General features: G+C 45.2%; 2 protein-coding genes across 5 annotated transcripts in view; one reads left to right on the forward strand and one right to left on the reverse strand.

Annotated features, from left to right (window-relative positions):
* The window catches only part of LOC118617115 (minichromosome maintenance complex component 3 associated protein), a 51,685-nt gene extending 42,576 nt beyond the window's left edge, over nucleotides 1–9,109 (reverse strand). For 2 of the 3 annotated variants that reach the window (XM_036242737.1, XM_036242736.1), the window contains exons 1-3: nucleotides 8,817–9,109; nucleotides 6,467–7,783; nucleotides 5,992–6,215 (exon numbers count right to left, since the gene is read on the reverse strand). In XM_036242737.1, the coding sequence (XP_036098630.1) occupies nucleotides 5,992–6,215; nucleotides 6,467–7,679 (1,437 nt within the window). In that variant the 5' untranslated portion in view covers nucleotides 7,680–7,783; nucleotides 8,817–9,109. The remainder of the gene's footprint in view (nucleotides 1–5,991; nucleotides 6,216–6,466; nucleotides 7,784–8,816) is intronic. The other variant, XM_036242735.1, reaches the window with a different exon arrangement.
* Nucleotides 9,110–9,228: 119 nt separating this feature from the next.
* YBEY (ybeY metalloendoribonuclease) lies at nucleotides 9,229–15,076 on the forward strand. 2 transcript variants are annotated; one of them, XM_036243514.1, is made up of 5 exons: nucleotides 9,229–9,283; nucleotides 9,733–9,963; nucleotides 11,084–11,212; nucleotides 13,145–13,213; nucleotides 14,831–15,076. In XM_036243514.1, exons 2-5 carry the CDS (start codon nucleotides 9,754–9,756, stop codon nucleotides 14,915–14,917), a joined length of 495 nt encoding a protein of 164 aa, XP_036099407.1. In that variant the 5' UTR covers nucleotides 9,229–9,283; nucleotides 9,733–9,753; the 3' UTR covers nucleotides 14,918–15,076. The 2 variants fall into 2 exon arrangements, with proteins under 2 accessions (XP_036099407.1, XP_036099408.1); XM_036243515.1 differs by lacking the exon at nucleotides 13,145–13,213.
* Nucleotides 15,077–17,772: the final 2,696 nt, after the last annotated feature.

A 17,772-nucleotide genomic window follows, 5' to 3' on the forward strand; every position in this document is an offset into this window, starting at 1 on the left:
TCAGCTTTGTATGCAATGAATTGCTTACAATGACAACATATTTATATATCATGTTATGTATTTATTATATAAGTATTTTTTAAGGTTCAGCTGGAAAAATAAGCACATTGCAATAGCCAAAAAATAACTTAAAAAAAAAAATGAGGATGAATTACTATATGACCCAGTAATTCCACCACTAACTATATACCCAAAAGAACTGAAAGCAGGGTCTCAAGAGAGATTTGCACACCACATTCATGGCAGCATTATTCAAAATCGCCAAAAGGTAGAAACAATGTCTGTTCATCAACAGATAAATAAACAAAATGTGGTCTACCCATACAATAGAGTATATTCAGCCATAAAAAGGAATAAAATACAACCACAAGAATGAACCTTGGAAACATTATGCTAACTGAAAAAAAGCCAGACACAAAAAAGACAAACTGTATGATTCTACTTATTTGAAATATCTAGAATAGGCCTAGTCATAGAGATAGAAAGTAGATTAGAGGTCACTAGGGGTTGGGGATGGAGACCATGAGAAGTTATCACTTAATGGTTATTGAGTTTCTATTTGGGATGAGGCAAATGTTCTGGAAATAAGTAGTGGTGATCACTGCACACCACTGTGAAGGTAATTACATGCTACTGAATTGAAAAAATAAATAAATAGGAAGGCATAAATAGCAAAAGCCCTAAAACTGTGCATATATTTTTGCACAGAACTTCCACTCTCAGAAATTTAAACAACGGATATAAACTAATCAGAAATATATGTACAAAAATGTTCCCAAGTACAACACTGGCCAAGTAAGTAAACACAACAGAATGCTATGCAGCATTTAACAACTGCACTCTAAGCTAGACTGTTTATTGATTTCAGAAAATACTAAAGATTGCTACATGAAGAGGTTACCAACAGTATATAGAGCATGATCCCATTTGTGTAAAAACAATGTGACTATATATTTGCAAAGACATTAACCAAAACATTCCGTCGATATCTTAGAGGACAGAATTATAGGTGATTTGGTGCTCTTTCCCATAGTAATATTGACAGACAATACTTCCACCAATTAACAAGTGTGAAAGTGAGCTTTCTACTTGATAAATTTCTATATAACTTAACTTTTCTCCATAAGAGCATTTTTTTTTATCCTCACCCAAGGACATTTTTCCATTTTTTTGTACAGATAGAGTGGGAGGGAGAGAGAGGAAGGGAGAGAGAGAGAGAAACATCGACGTGAAGGGACACATCGAGTGGCTGCCACCCGCACGACCAACCAGGGCCGGGGACAAACTGCAACCGAAGTACATGCCCTTAGCGGGAACCGAACCCGGGTCTCTCCGGACCGCAGGCCGACGCTCTAACCGCTGAGCCAAACCGGCCAGGGCAAGAGCATTTTTTTTTAACCTCACCATAAGAGTATTTTTAAAAATAATAAAGATATAAAGCTAGGCCCTAGCCACTTTGGCTCAGCAGTTAGAGTGTCGGCCTGCAGTTCAGAGAGACCCGGGTTCAGTTACTGCTGGGGACACATACCTCGGTTACAAGTTTCTCCCCGGACATGATTGGGTTGTGCGGGTGGCAACCATTCGATGTGTCCCTTACACGTTGATGTTTCTCTCTCTTTCTCTCTCCCCCTCCCACTCTATCTGAACAAAAAATGGAAAAATGTCCTCAAGTGAGGATAAAAAAAAGAAGAAGATATAATAAAGCTAGGAGATTTCCGGTCAACATGTCGGCGTATGAAAAGGCAGTACTCGCCTCCTCCGACAACCACATCAAAATTACAACTAAACTACAGAACCATCATCATTCAAAACTGCCTGAAATCAAGCTGAATGGAAGTCCTACAACTACAAAATTTAAAAAGAAGCCACATGGAGACTGGTAGGAGGGGTGGAGGCACGGACGTGTGGTGGATAAAAACCAGGAGGGACACCTTGACTGTGAAGGTCCTTCCTGAGGAATGAGGGTTCCCTGTCCAACATCAGGCCTCCCAGGTCAAGGTCCCAGTGCCAGAAAGAGAAGTCCCAATAACTTCTGGCTGTAAAACCAGCTGGGATTGAGACTGAGGGAGGCTGAGACAGTTGGAGCCCTAGACATTTCCTCTGTGGGGCAGAGGCTGCTGTTCCTTTGATGAGTCCTTCCCCAACAGGGAAGGCAAATGGGCAACATATCTGGGACTCCAGCAACCTAGCTCACACTGTTTGCCCCACCCTGGTGATTCCCTGAGGTCCTGCCCCACCCAACTTTCAGGCCCACCCAAGCTGTTTCTTATGACTTTACCATAGAAATGGTCTTGGCTCCTGTTTCAGATTTTCCTAAATTCTCTCAAAAAAGCAGCATCTGGCCTCAGGGAGCCCCATACCTCTCACTAAGTGGCCCCAGGTCCAACAGTAGAAGCAGCCAGCCTTCATTCACAACTTAGCTTTGCCTGGGCACCTCCAAGCCCAGCACAAGAAACAGCCATACACAGATCACTTTGTAGTTTATGCCTGGTGGCCTCAGGTAGAACACAGGCAGTGGCTGACCTTGCCCCAGATCCAGCATATCCAGTGCACAGCTTCAGACCACGGTGAAGCACCACTACCCAACCACCTTCAAAAGCAACATACTCAAAGAGTGGACTCAGTGGGTACCAGAGCCCTGCTGAAGTAAACCTAGCTTGGTGTGGTGGGCTCCTGCACAACTGATCCTCCAAGGTAGTCAGAGGGCAGTGGGCAGTGGGCACAGCCAGTCCTTGCAGCTGATCAGCCTGAAATCTCTCCCATCGACATGCCAACAGCAATCAAGACTCAATTGTAACAGAAGGGTGTACAGTCCACACAGGGAGTAAACCTTAAATGCCCAGCTGGGGTGATCAGGGAGGCTATGGCAGTGGACCCTACAGGAAATCTACTACAGTATGCCACCCTACAAAGCCTAGGAGACATCACAACTCTGCCTAATACATAGAAACAAACACAGGGAGACAGCCAAAATGAGGAGACAAAGAAACATGTCCCAAATGAAAGAACAGAACAAAATTCCAGGAAAAGAACTAAATAAAATGGAGATAAGCAATCAATCAGGTATAGAGTTCAAAACACTGGTTATAAGTAAGGATGCTCAGTGAACTTAATGAGGGCCTCAAGAGTGTAAACAAGGACCAGTCAGAAATTAAGGATGCACAGTCAGAAATGAAGGAAGAACTAACTGAAATAAAAGATAATTGACAGCCTAGCTGGTGTGGCTCAGTGGACTGGGCATCATCCCATGCACAGAGAGGTTCCAGTTTGATTCCCAGTGGGGGCACATGCCCAGGCTGCAGGCTCGATCCCCGCTAGGGAATGTGCAGGAGGCGGCTCATCAATGTTTCTATCTCACATCAATGTTTGTATCTCCCTCTCCCTTCCTCTCTCTCTAAAAAAACTCAGTAAAAACATATTTTTTAAAAAGAAGAATAATTTAGCCCTGACCGGTTTGTCTCAGTGGTTAGAGCATCGGCCCACAGACCAGTGAGTTGTGGGTTTGATTCTGGTCAAGGGCACGTACCTCAGTTGTTGTTTGTCCCCAGACCTGGTTGGGTCATGCGGAAGGCAACCAGTCAATGTGGCTCTATCACATTGATGTTTCTTTTCTTTCTGTTTCTCTCTGAATCAATTGTAGAGTAGGTGAAGCCAAGAAGCAAACCATCTATTTGGAATATAAGGAAGCAAAAAACACGCAATCAGAACAGCAAAAAGAAAAAGAAATCCAAAAAAATGAGGACACAGTGTAAGGAGCACCTTGGGACAACTTCAAGTGTACCAACATTCGCATCAAGGGGGTGCCAGAAGAAGACAAAGAGCAAGAAATTGAAAACCTATTTGAAATAACGATGACAGAAAACTTCCCTAACTTGGTGAAGGAAACAGACATATAAGTCAGGGAAGCACAGAGAGTCCCAAACAAGATGAACCCAAAGAGGCCCACACCAGGACACATCATCATCAAAATGCCAAAGGTTAAAGACAAAGAGAGAGTCTTAAAAACAGCAAGAGAAAAACAGCTAGTTACCTACAAGGGAGCTCCCATAAGACTGTCAGCTGATTTCGCAAAAGAAACTCTGCAGGCCAGAAAGGTGTGGCAAGAGATATTCAAGGTGATCAAAAGCAACAACCTACAACCAAGATTACTCTATCCTGCAAAGCTATCATTTAGAATCAATGGACATATAAAGAGATTCCCAGACAAGAAAAAGCTGAAGGAGTTCATCACCACCAAACCAGTATTACATGAAATGTTGAAGGGTCTTCTTGAAGAAAAAGAAGATAAAAAATATGACCAATAAAATGGTAATAAATACATATCTATCAACAATTGAATCTACAAACAAAATGAACAAGTAGAATAGAAAGAGACTCATAGATACAGACAACTTTTGTTGGCTGCCAGATGGAAGGGGGTTTGGGGGAACAGGTGAAAAAGGTTAAGGAATTAAGAAGTACAAATTGGTTGTTGGACTGACAAACTTCAAGGGTGTGGGGGGATGGGGAGATAAGCCAAAGAACTTATATGCATATACGCATAACCAATGGACACAGACAATAGGGTGGGGAAGGCAGGAGGAGGGTAGGAGCGGGGAGAATGGGGTCAATAGGGGAAAAGGAGGGACATCTGTAATATATTCAACAATAAAGATAAGTTTAAAAAAAAAAAAAAAAAAAGCGCCCACAGGTGTGGCTCAGTGGCTGAGCGTTGACCCATGCACCAAGAGGTCACCGGATATATTCCCAGTCAGGGCACATGCCCAGGTTGTGGGCCTGATCACCAGTGGGGGGCATGCAGGAGGTGGCCAATCGATGTTCTCTCTTATCAGTTTCTATTTCTCTCTGCTTCTCCCTTTCTTTCTCTCTAAAATCAATAAAGGGAAAAAAAAATTTTTTTAAAGATATAAAGCTAAATAATGTGAGCAGTTCATGTATGTGAACACCCTACAACTGTGTTATGCATAGGTGTACTCACACACATACAGGGTGGGGCAAAAGAAGGTTTACAGTTGTGAGTCAATGAAACAATTTATTCTTCTTTTTTTTTTTAATCCTCACCCGAGGATATTTTTCCATTTATCTTCAGGTAGAGTAGGGGAGAGGGAGAGAGAGAAACAGCAACATGACAGGGACACATGGACTGGTTGCCTCCCACACAACCCCGACTAGGACTGGGGACAAATTGCAAAGGAGGTATGTCTTCTTTTTTAAATCCTCACCTGAGGACATTTTTATTTTTATTTTTTGCATTTATCTTCAAATAGAGAGGGAGAAATAGAGGGAGGAAGAGAGGGAGAAACATCAACATGAGAGAGACACATCGACTGGTTGCCACCCACACGACCCCAATCAGGCTGGGGACAAACTGCAACCGAGGTACATGCCCTTAGTGGAAAACGAACCCAGAACTCTCTGGTCCGCAGGCCGACGCTCTAACCACTGAGCCAAAGCAGCCAGAGCAAAAGTTTATTCTTGTATTATTACTTATTAATTATTGTATTATTTTTCCATACTATCAACTGTAAACCTACCTCTGCCCAATCCTATATTTAAAGTTAGGGTATAAACCAAACATAAAGTGTTATCTCTGGAGAATGGAATTACAAAGGGATTATTCTGTATTGTTCAAATGTTTACAGTGATCATGTACTATGACCAAATAAAACAGAACAGAACTCAAGTTTGAAAAAGTACTATGGTTACAGAGCCACTCCCATACATTTCAGAAGAATCTGACTTCATGGGACTCACCACTGCATTCAGTAGGGGCTGCAAGCTTTTCATTAATGACTCCAGTTATGAAATAAACAGTGTTATTCTATCCTCTCCAAGATAAGAACAAAATATTCTAGTACTTCCTTATATTCTAGCAAGCAAATAACTGATAGATTTTTAAAAAATAGGTCTCAAAGTGACAAAGTTCATGCCCATTTTCTCACTTTAAAACCTATTTTTTTCACTCACATAAAGTCACTTGGGAGTACTCACATGATCAAAGAAATACACCACTGCGAGCTTTTTGTTGCGCCTGGTGTAGATGCGCTGCACTTTAGCAATTTTGCCAAAGTGGTTCTCCAGAATGGTCCTGTTGTTGAGATAGTCAGGAATGTTCTTGCACTGGATCGCTGTGACTTCAGTAGGAGAGAAGCCCCCAAGACTGTCTGTGCTATCACTTCTTTTATTCTGACGCCCAGGAGTTCCTCTCAGAAAATCTAGAGGATCAGAGAACAGGCACAGAACTATAGTAGGTGTAATGTTTTCAAACAACAAGAGGGACCAACTACATAAGGGCAAAGGAAATTTCCATGGATGTGAGACCTGCTCCAAGATCCTATGGTACATTAATATCCCTAATGTTTACAGGAGATGTAGTAACAAAAAAAAAATCAAGCTAACCCCCAGGGAAATTTACCAAGAACTTGCCAGCAGGATATACTGTATTTTGTACCTTTTTAGAGCTCACCTTCTTTTTTATCTCTAATTTCAGTTTCTTCCTCTTTATTCACACCTGGAAGTCGGGAAGGGGCTAGAACAGACTGACTCCCTCCTGGGATGGCCATGTGGTCATTTTCCCCAGGCTCAGCACAGCCAATTTCCTTTCTACATTCCTTGTTACCCAGACGACCAACTTCTTTATTGCTTTTGAAGACATCCTGTATTGTCCGACCAAACAGAGTGCCTCCCCGGGGCCGATTCAGGCGGACAGGTCGCTTATCGGGAGGATGATCACCCCTTGAAAGAGGGTCCAAGTCTTCCATTGTATCATGGCCATGTCTCCTTGGGGAGCGGTCTTGATCTTCTTTCCTTTTCAGTCCTTTCACGAGGCTGGAAAGTGGCTCCACTTGGGAAACAGCTTCTTCACATCCTTGTCTGACACCTGTTTTGCTGACTGGGAAGGGTTCCCCCAATGCCCCCGAAGATGTGGAGAAGCTAGTGAAGCTACTATTAAGACCTCCAAATAGTGATTTAGGGCCTCTCTTCTCTTCCTCTACATTTTGGTTTGACAAAGCAGGGGTAAAGGGTGATGATGAATTATTACTATCAACTGGTTTCGAAAAGGTAAAATTTGATTTAGTAGCTGAACTTGTCACCTGAGTAAAAGAAAATGGGGCCAGTCCCCCAGGTCCACTACTAATTGGTTGGGAAAATGTGAAAAATCCAGAAGTAATTTGGCTTTGAGTTTTCTCTGGCTCAGATTCAGACCCCAATATTGGTCTGAACAATGAATTTTCCAGAGGTTTAAAGCTAAATTCTGATTTCCCAAAACCAGAGCTTGCTACTTCTCCAGTTTCTGGTCCAAAAGCAGAAGTACTTGGGAAAGCCCCAAAGTTGGGTGATTTAAAAGTAAATCTTGGGTTTCCAGGCACACATGAACTTGAAGGCCCAGAAGTAGCTACAAAGGCTGGAGTGTGTTCAAGTCCAGGAAAGAGTCCAACATTTGAGGTTTGGGAGAGTCCCAATGGTTGTGCTGAAGAAGAATGAGCTACTCCAGAAGGTGCTGGAAAGCTAGATACCTGTGAAAATCCTGAGCTTTTCCCAGATACTGTATTATTTTGTCCAAAAAGAGAAGGCTGACCAAATCGAAACTGTGGCTTAGCCTGAACTGTTCCTATGGAACTACTGGATGCTGAAAAAGCACTAGGCTGCTGCCCACTGAAAGGATTATTTGGGTTCATCTTCTGACCCAGTTATTTGAAGGTAATAAATACTCCGTGTATAAAGCAGTCCTCTTCCTTAAACAGTCTGTTAAACTAGGGAGTTCCCCTTCATTTCATGTAAGCTGAAAGACAAAAATTCAGATCATCAGAGCTATGTGCTGCTAGAAGACTAAGAAAATAATTTTTAATCACACGTCACACTTTAAATTATTTAATAGGGGGACAAAGCAAAGGGCCAAGTTTCCTTATTTTCTGAGAGCCAGTGGGTTTTTTTTTTTTTTTTTTGGAGTATGGGGTGGAGAGTGATACTTTGTTACAGAGATTTCAAGCATGACTAGAAGTCAAGATACTTTGGAAAAGACAGTAATGTTAGGAAAAATAGGAGGCAGCAGGAAAAGAGAAGATCAAACATGAGATGAATTGATTCCATAAAAGAAGCCATAGGCATGAGTCAATAGGAGCTGAAAAGGGCAGTGAGGACAGGACATTGTGGACATCACTCACAGTCCCAGGAGTTGGAGCATTAAAGAAAACATATGCATATTCAAGTATATCTCCACACTCTATCTTTTTTCTTAAAGACAAATATATATCCCGTTCTTCAATTTTTGTTCACCTTAATATATCTTGGGACTCTGAGCTCTACTTCATACTTTTTCAATGCTGCAGAGTTTCTTATTGAATGACTATATCATAATTTATTCAACCCGTCCTTATTAATGGTCACACAGATTGTTCTCTGCTTTAAAGTGTTTTAAAGAGTGTTGAAGTGAATCTCCTTGACCGTTATCTTATGTGAAAATGTACATTTTGAGAAGTAAAATTACGGGGTCAAAAAATAAACAATAAAGCGTGGCTAAAAGTCAAATCATTTTACTAAATTGGTAAAGTCAGGGCAAACTTCAAATGTTAATTTAAAAAATGAATGCCGTAACACTTTTTAAGTTAAACAGAGGAGTTTCTCCTGACTTCTTCCAATCTCCACAGCCAGATGCTTACACTGTAACAGTTAAAACATCAGTGTTCCAGTTCCTCCCACCTAATTTTTCTCCGAGTAACCACAGCACTAAACACTCTTTCCAGGCACAGAAATAATGTGTTTTTATACCGGGGCTACTGCCTGAACGAACTAGCTTAGAGGACAAGCATACTCACGTGGAGAGGCCGCCCTAGACCCCGGAGGGGCTGCAGCGGACCGCATCTAGCAGGCATCGCCATAGGTCCCAGCACAGGCCGCGCCCTGGGCCCGGCTCTCCGCTGTTCCGTCCCGTTGGAGACGCGCTAGCGGGGGAAGGGGGGGGCGGGAAGCAGCGAGACAGAAGGGGCAGCCTCCGCCCGGCCCGGACCCCGCAAAGCGCTCACCGTCTATCTCAGGGACAACGCCGCTCTGGGGTACCTCGGCGCCTGGTCAGAGGTGCAGACACGGACCAAGACCGCCGGACCCAGCACTTCCCTGCGCGCCGCGGAACAAAAAGGTGCTGGACCGACTTCCGGTCCTACCTGCGCTGCCCGGCCCCGCCCGCGGCCCTCCGCGCTTGGGTTCCGATCTCCGGTCGAGCGGCGGCTGTAGGGCTTCCGGTGCACAGGGTGGAGGGTGGAGCCCGCCGGCTTCGGCCCCATAGGTACGCGAGTGGTTTTTTTTCTCCGATTGTGGGGGGACGACAGCCAACCCGCGTACTGTCCGGGGCCAGCGTTGAGCGCTCCCTGAGGAAGCCCTGCACCCAGCCTGACGCGCCCCGTCCGCATCCCCTATCCCTCACCTACCCCTCCTCCACCACCTCCTCTGTCCCCTACCCCGCTCACTCCCCTTCACTGCTAACGGCCCTTCCTCGCCACCAGCTTTAATTTCCTCTGGCTACTCTTCCATTCTGGCTTGCCTGACTCTATGGCTTCGTTTCATATACCTTCATTTTTATATCTTCCTTATGATAACATGTAAGTTCCTGTAACTTTTTTCAATGAATTGCACCAAATAAAATGACTTGATTGTGCGTGTGTTTCATTTTCTAGGACTGACTTGTCTTCTCTTCAATTTTAAGTACTGATTCCTTTACAAACTTTTTTTTAAAAGTGCCCCGGTTGTCTTCCTGAAATGAGTCTGGTGCTCAGAAACCTGCAGCGAGTTATCCCCCTTCGGAGAGTGCCGCTCCGCCAGAGGATGGAGGCAGTCAGGAGTATTTTAGGGGTCCAGAAATTCGACTTAGGGATCATCTGTGTTGACAACAAGAGTATTCAGCACATCAACAAGATCTACAGACAGAAAAATATCCCAACTGATGTGCTTTCTTTTCCATTTCATGAGGTACAAAATATTTTCCTCCTTGCCTTTTCTAGCCTACCATCCAATGTAAATTTCCTGTGTTAATTATACAACAGACATGATTTTTTTATTTTATTTTATTTTTAATTTTTTTCCCTTTATTGATTTTAGAGAGAGAGGAAGTGAAAGGGAGAGAGAGAAACATCGAAGAGAGAGAACATCAGTTAACTGCCTCTTGCATGCCCCACACTGGGGATTTGGCCAACACCCTGGGCATGTGCCCTGAACGGGAATCAAACTGGTGACCTCTTGGTGCAGGGGTTGATGCCTAACCACTGAACCACATAGGCTGGCCAGACTTTAGTTTTATTTTGAAAACTTTCTAATATACACAAAAGTAGAGACCAACCCTATTGATTAATGGCCACCTAATGTGATCAGTGAATTACGTAGTAGTTTTGCATATGAATCAATAATGAATATGTATGGTTGAAAAATTTAAATAACGCTGAATAAAAGAAGAGACATGTAAATATTTTCTACAAACTTATGATAGCTGTGAGGTTATTCTCAGTTATGTAAATGACTCATTCAGAGCTTCACACATGGGTTAGGAGCAGCATAAATTGGGAAGCAGCTTGGCAACATACTTCAATCCACTAATATCACAACCACAAAAATAAATCAGAGGAAGGAGGATGATAAAATGTTAAATGTGTAATGTAAAAATGCATTAAAATGTTCACTTATTTTCCTTAATGGGAAGAAAAAACATCAACAATACTAAATAAATATGCAGCAGTAGGAGTCTGGCTTAGTGTGCACAGAACTCAACTGAATGGACTGGTCTTTGTGGGAGAATGTGAAAGGCTGTTTAGGACAAACTACCAAGAGGAAAGAACAGAAAATAAAATTATATCAATGTGGTGATTTAACTCCTAGAAGTTGTAATATGTGTGATTGTGCATTGGGAAGGATGAAAGAAATGGAAAGTAATTTATTTGACAAAGTGGAAACATCTTAAGTCACTTGTGTGTAGTGGCTTTTCGGTCCCCTGCCCGAGCTTAAGACTAGTGAGAGGACAGTGTTTTCCAGAATGGAATCTGTAGTCAGGTTCGTGTTCCTGTGGCCCTGTTCTCACAATCTATTTCCTCGTTTGCAGAATCTGAAAGCAGGTGAAATTCCCCAGCCTGATTTTCCAGATGACTATAATCTGGGGGACATTTTTCTAGGAGTGGAGTATATCTTCCAGCAGTGCAAAGAAAATGAAGATTACTATGATATCCTGACTGTAAGTGGAAATGCTGAAATAACAAGTTCTGCCTAGTGAAATAAATACCATGTCCTTCATCCAGACCATAAAGAGGTTGGTGATGCGCCACCTGTGTCCACACTATTGCCCACATTATTGCCCACATGAAGAACAAGGATTTTGAGGGAGACCCACAGAAAGGGATATCCACAGAGAGGGAGATGGCCTAGTGGAATCTGCATGCCCTGTGGCAGTGCTAGGAGTGGGGAGAGGACAGGGAACTTCTCCATAACTGAGCTATGAGATAAGGGAAGCTCCCAGTAGTGACCTTGCTTTAGCTTTTACCTTGAGCTCAGCAGGCTGTGTAATTAGGCTTGCTGAATAAGCTTCTTAGGAAACTGCCCAAAGTGAACAAGATTCTAGCATCCAGGACCTTGCAGATCTGTCCTTGGCTTAATATTTTAAAAAGGAAGGGGAGACTGTGTTCTGAAAGTATTGAGTGTGATAGAGCCGTATTTCAACTACCCCAAGGATTCAATTTCGGAGTCTTCCTTTGGCCAAATAGATGCACCCTGAAATATGTTGAGGGGTGGGTGTTAGTACTTCCATGTGATACCCAGTGTGAGCAGGTGTGGAGGGAGAAGGAGGAGGTTTTCCTTTCTTCCTAAGTAACAGGGAACCCAGTGTAGACAGGACTGGTCAACATGGTCCAGCTCTGGGATCGCTGTGGCCAGCAGCTATGCACCCCTGGGAGGTGATCCAGGGGGCAGTTGTAGACATCTGCTTTCACTTCCCCGCCACTGAGGACTCTGTACCAAAGTAGAGGAACAGCCCACCACTCCTAGGACCCTCATCCCCTGGCACAAGGCCAGACCAGGCCACTCTGCATCCTACTGGCTCCCAGCTGCACGTAAGCACCATCTAACAGCCCTGGGTACCCTCCAACTACCATCATCCTCTGCATCTCACCACCCCTCTCGCCCTTCCCTCTGCCCTGAAAAGCACGTGTCTCCTCAGTAAATAACCACTGACCCTCCCCACCTTACCCCAGAGATCCTGGTTTTCTTTTTTTTTTCTTTTTCTTTTATTTATTTTTATTGTATTTTTGTTACAGATGTTTCTCCTTTTTTACCCCATTGACACCCTCCTCCCCTCCCACCCACTCCGTCCCCAGCTTTGTTGTTCATGTCCATTGGTCATGCATACATACATATAAGTTCTGTGGTTTATCTCTTTCCTCCCCCCACCACCACTTCTTCTGAGGGTTGTCAGTCTGTACCCTACTTCCACGTCTCTGGGTCTACCCTATTCCTCAGACTGATATGTTCATTATATTCCACATATAAGTGAGATCATGTGGTTTTTGTCTTTTTCTGCTTGGCTTGTTTCACTTAGGATAATACTTTCTAGGTCCCTCCATGTAGTCTCAAAGGATAAGAGATCTTTCTTACAGCTGCATAGTACTCCATTGTATATATGTACCACAGCTTTGTTATCCATTCGTTTACTGATGGACACTTGGATCTTAGCTATTGTAAATAGTGTTGCTATGAACATGGGGGTACATATATTCTTTCTGATTCCTGGTTATATGGTCCTCGCAAGCTGCTTTTCTGTTGCTTTTTCCCGATGATTGTCTTTATTTTAGTTGTAAGTCCAGTTTGATCCTGGGAGATGGTTTGTTTAGCTTCCATTCACTCTGCCGTCATTTTGGAAACCCTGAGATTCTGGTTTTCACACCCCTGACAGGGCTCTGGTCTACCTGCTGTTCCCCAAACCCCACCCATGTCTTCATTGCCCACTCACACCCTTGATGCTGCTGCCACAGACTCCCAAAGCCCTACCTGGGCCCAGAGGAGGGTTCTTTACTTCTCACCAGGTGTGGGATGAGCACTCCCTGCCTTCCTCCTCCCCTAGCTCTGGGCTTGGTCATGATCAGCCCCTGAGGCAGCTTTTAAATTGTTCCAACAGGTAACGGCCACCCATGGGCTCTGTCATCTGCTGGGCTTCACACATAGCACAGAGGCCACGTGGCAGCAGGTAGGTACCCCCCTTAAGGCAGGGCTGCCTGACCCGCCCTTGTAGTCTTGAAAACCAAAATTGGGAGAAAACAGTAAAATAAGGAATTTTATAAATGCTTACTTTATAAAAAAAAGATTTACAGTGTTTGTTTTAAATATTGGGCTCCCATGCGCTGGCCAGTTTGGCTCAGCAGTTAGAGCATCGACCCATGGACCAAAGAGTCAAGGGTTCGATTCCGGTTACAGGCACGTACCTCGGTTGCAGTTTAGTCCCCAGCCCTGGTCAGGGTCATGCGGAAGACAACCAATCGATGTGTCTCTCTCACACTGATGTTTCTTTCTCTCTTTCTCTCTCTCTCTCCCTTTCTCTGTGTCTGAAAATAAATGGAAAAATATCCTCAGGTGTGGATTTAAAAATATATATTGGGCTTCCTAAATGCTGTTAACTGTATTATTAAGCATTATTGAAAGGAAAGTCTGAGCAGAGAGACTGAATTCTAGAAATTCTAATGGCTTAAAGTAAAAATATATATATATTTTTTAAATATGTTTTTATTGGTTTTGTTTTTTAGAGAGAAAGGAAGGGAGAGAGAGACAGAAACATTGATGTGAGAGAAACATTGATCGGCTGCTTCCCTAACCCCCGGGATCAAGCCCAAAACCCAGGCACATGTCCTGATGTGGAACCGAACCGAACTGGGACTACTCAGTCCATGGACAACACTCAATCCACTGAGCCACATCAGCTGGGCAGTTAAAAAAATCTTTAAAAAGAAATTGTGATGATATTTATCAATTAGGAACAGGATTTAAAATGTGCAGGCCTCTGATAGAGACCTATTGCGTAAAGTTATGGAGCAGTTGGTTTCCTTGAAAGGTGCCAATGTTTACCCACTTATAAAGGTCCATGTTGGTATATATACCATAATGTATTTAATAAACTCAAACTATATTGTAATTGAATAATCAGATTCTCTGAAAGGCCTAAAATTTTTTTCATTAACAAGAAGTCCTTGATGCACTTGTCCTCTCCCTGAGCCGTCCTAGGCTGGGTCCACACCAGCCACATCTGGCACCTCCCCTCCTGGTCAAATACTAACCCTACTGTGACCCCTTGGCCCCTTCCTCCTCAGCTCCCTGTCTCTACAACCAACAGACCTGTCTCAGCATCTTGGGGAAAGCCCAAGATGTCACCTCCAGTGTGCAGTCCACCAGGAACCCCAGCCCTCCAAACCCTGACCACCCTTCCCCAGGAAGGGCCACCTGCACCCCCTCCCTCCCATGTGTCCTGCACCTGTTCTGTGACCCCAGGCAGGCTCTCCTTTTTCCTACCCACGATCACCACCTCACCCCCTGCCCACAGCCTCTCCTGCTGCCTCCATAGTTCACCCTGCAGGCAGCACTTTAGCTCCCTCTGCACAGATGCTGGGTACCTGTGAGTAGAACCAGGACCTGCCCTTCAACTTGTATGAGGGGCCCCATGGCCAAGGCTCCCCATGCCATAGCCGTGGAAATGGACCTCAGGGAGAGCTTTCACAAGGTGGGGACCCCTGAGCCAAGCCAGGGACTCCCCAGGACCTGAGGAGGCCAGGCCAGCTAGGTAAGTCCACAGTTGGTTTTCGTTCCTTTGTTTCAGATGTACCAGAAGGAGAAGCAGGTTCTCGAGGAGCTGGGCCGGCGCACTGGGGCCAGACTCCATCCCCTGAGCAGGAACCTCTTCTGATAATCACAGCCCGTGATGCAGGTAGTACCTGAGGAACCCTCCAGAACACAGGGACATTGTGGATGGGAGTTGACCCCTCCCTTTGGGTCCCAAGGATCAGAGGCTTCGCCAAACTGAGGGCCCTGCTGGTCAGAGCCCAAGCTGGGGCTAAATTCCATAAGTGGAACTGACTGTTTCTTAAAGTACAAGAGAAATTTTCATTCATGTCTTTACTTAGAACACAGCAGACATGTTATTTTCAATATTGTAAATAAAATAGTTCTAAACTTTTAGAGCATCTAACTTCCGCTTCCTGGGGTTCTGCCTTTGGTGATGAGGCCTTTCTCTCTACCACCTCTGCAGCCACTCAGGAGGATGAAACAAGGGGCCTGGGGACATACATGTGGGAGCAGATGGTGGAGGGGACAGGCACCAAGCCAGCCGGGGCCTCCATCACCTGTCAGGTACAGGTGCTGACCACAACAGAAGGAGCTCCAAAGAGGTCATGGCAATAACACAGTCTCTCAGATCCTTTTTGGCCCTAAAACCAAGGATACTACAATTCTGAGGATTTGGTTTCCCCTATGACTCTACTTTAGAAACATGAGAACACATTTCCCACTGGGTTTGTGTCCAGTCTCAGTCTGCACTTCTCCCAGCTCTCAAGAACAGGGACTTGACCTGTGATATTCCTGAGTGACTGCTGGCTGCGCATGGCCTGCTTGTGGTCAGTTAAGCTTGTTCTCAGTTTAAAGTCAATGCAGAGATCCACCAAGCTCTTGGCTCCAAAGTCCTTTTTAAGAGACTGAAGGGGTCCTGAGACCTGCTGGTCTTGGCATGTCCAGGGCACCGGTGTGGTGCTGGGGCAGGGGATGGGAGGTCCAGCTTTACCAGGACCAGATTACTTCTTCCCCCTCAGCCCTTAGCGTGACCCCAGGGTCCAGACCCTGGCCTGTGTGTACCCTAACCCCTCCACTTGGACAGGTGTCCCTCATGCCCTCGAGCTGCCCTGCATTTCTCCCAGTGATCCTCTTCATTGGCGCGTCCACTTTGCCTTAAGGTGATTGCTCATGTCTATGCTTATTTTCATGTTGGTTTTTCTTTTTCCCAATTGATTCAGAGGTTTTTATATATCACTGAAAATAGAGAATGTGGTCAAGTGTCCTTCTGACCTTAATCCAAAAGAAAGCCACTCCACTCACTGCCCAGTCAGCAGCTGTCATCTGCCACCTACCCATGGAACTGTCTTGGTTCTCTGTGTCATTCTACTGGTCACTTGTGCCCTTGTTGTCCTGGTTCTGGAGCATCCCTCCTCCTGCTCCAGGAGGTGCTCGGGTCCCTCATACTGTCCTCTGTGAATCCACACCCAGCCCCTGAGTACCTGGAGTCTTAATTAGGTTATAGTAGAAGCATAGATAGCTGAGGGTGCCCAGGCTCCAGCCCCTATTCAGTGTCTCTAGCTTCATTCACTGATCTTCACCAACTTTGAATGACTGTCATCTCAGCACAGGTGGGCACAGTGTAGGAGCCCCACCAGCACGACCTCACCAGGGCGCTATGGCGCTCAGCCATTCAAAGAAAATTCCACTCACAACAAGAGTTAGCGCAGAACCCACAAGTTAAGGGCTCAGTGCCATAAGACTGTCCCTCATTTCATACCAGAGTACCCACACTTCTGTCCAACTTTGCTACAAATCGGGGTTCCCACAACCTCCTCCTCCAGTTCAGTACTTTGCTAGAATGGCTTCCAGAAGTCAGGTAAACACCTGGTTATTATAAAGGAAACACCTGGTTATTATAAAGGCTACAGATGAGCAGCCAGATGAAGGGTCCACTGGCTGAGGTCTGGGAGAGTCCTAAGCACAGGAGCTTCTGTGCTCTTGGAGTTTGCGGTATGCCAACCTACCAGGTGCTTCACCATCCCCATCTTTAGAGGGTTTTATGGGGGTTCCATTATGTAAGTAGGCATGATTGATTAAATACCAATGGTGATTAACTCACCCCTGACAGTGATTGGTTTCCCTGGCAACCAGCCCCCACCCTGGAACTTTCTAGGGGCCCAACCAAGTCACCTCATTAGCGTAATCTTACATGTGGTGAAAGGTGCTCATTGGGATTAATAGAAGATGCTCCTCTCACCGCAACACCCAGGAATTACAGCGTTCCTTTACTGTGCCAGGAACCAGGATGAAGAGCAAGTATGTATTTATTAAATCACAATATCATGCCATGTAAAGCCCCCAGCCACCACACTCCAAGCACCTGGACCTGGGACATGCCTCAGCAGCCTGTCCCTAGACACCCAGGGAGGGCGGGCAGCTCAGAACCTACCCGTCACCCTTCCAGCCTGGTGACCCTCCCTCCGGTGCCTCCCCATCCTGTTGCCCTAGGTCTGACTTGGGCCCTGAGCAGTCCCTCCCAGAGAGGTGGCAGCTCCAGAAACCTGCCCACCTTGGGCTTCACGTCTCAGGGGACACTGAGCCCAGCCTAGGTCCCAAAACCTCCCAGGTCGCTCCCTACTGGGCTCCCACCTGTGCCCAGGTCCTACCTGGGACCTACCTCCGTGCTCCTGGTCCCTCCACCCTCACCCTCAGGTTGCTGTGCCTCTGCTCCCTCAGTGATCCCCCTCAGGCCCTCAGCTCTTTCTGTGATCCTCGGCCCCATCATCCCTTGACCCTACTTTCCCTGGTAGCTCATGACTTCCCCTGCAGCCTCTATGAGATTACTTTTCTAATTCTTTTATGATAAAAAAAAAAGGAAAGAAAATAGTCTTTCCCCATCACCATGAAGAAAGTGCCTGTGTGTGTGTGTGGGAGGGGGGGTTACAGTTGTCTTTTGTAATGTATAGAATAGACCTATATAGTTGTTTTTATGTA

Source organism: Molossus molossus, unplaced genomic scaffold, assembly GCF_014108415.1.
Source record: "Molossus molossus isolate mMolMol1 unplaced genomic scaffold, mMolMol1.p scaffold_m16_p_5, whole genome shotgun sequence".
NCBI lineage: Eukaryota > Metazoa > Chordata > Mammalia > Chiroptera > Molossidae > Molossus > Molossus molossus.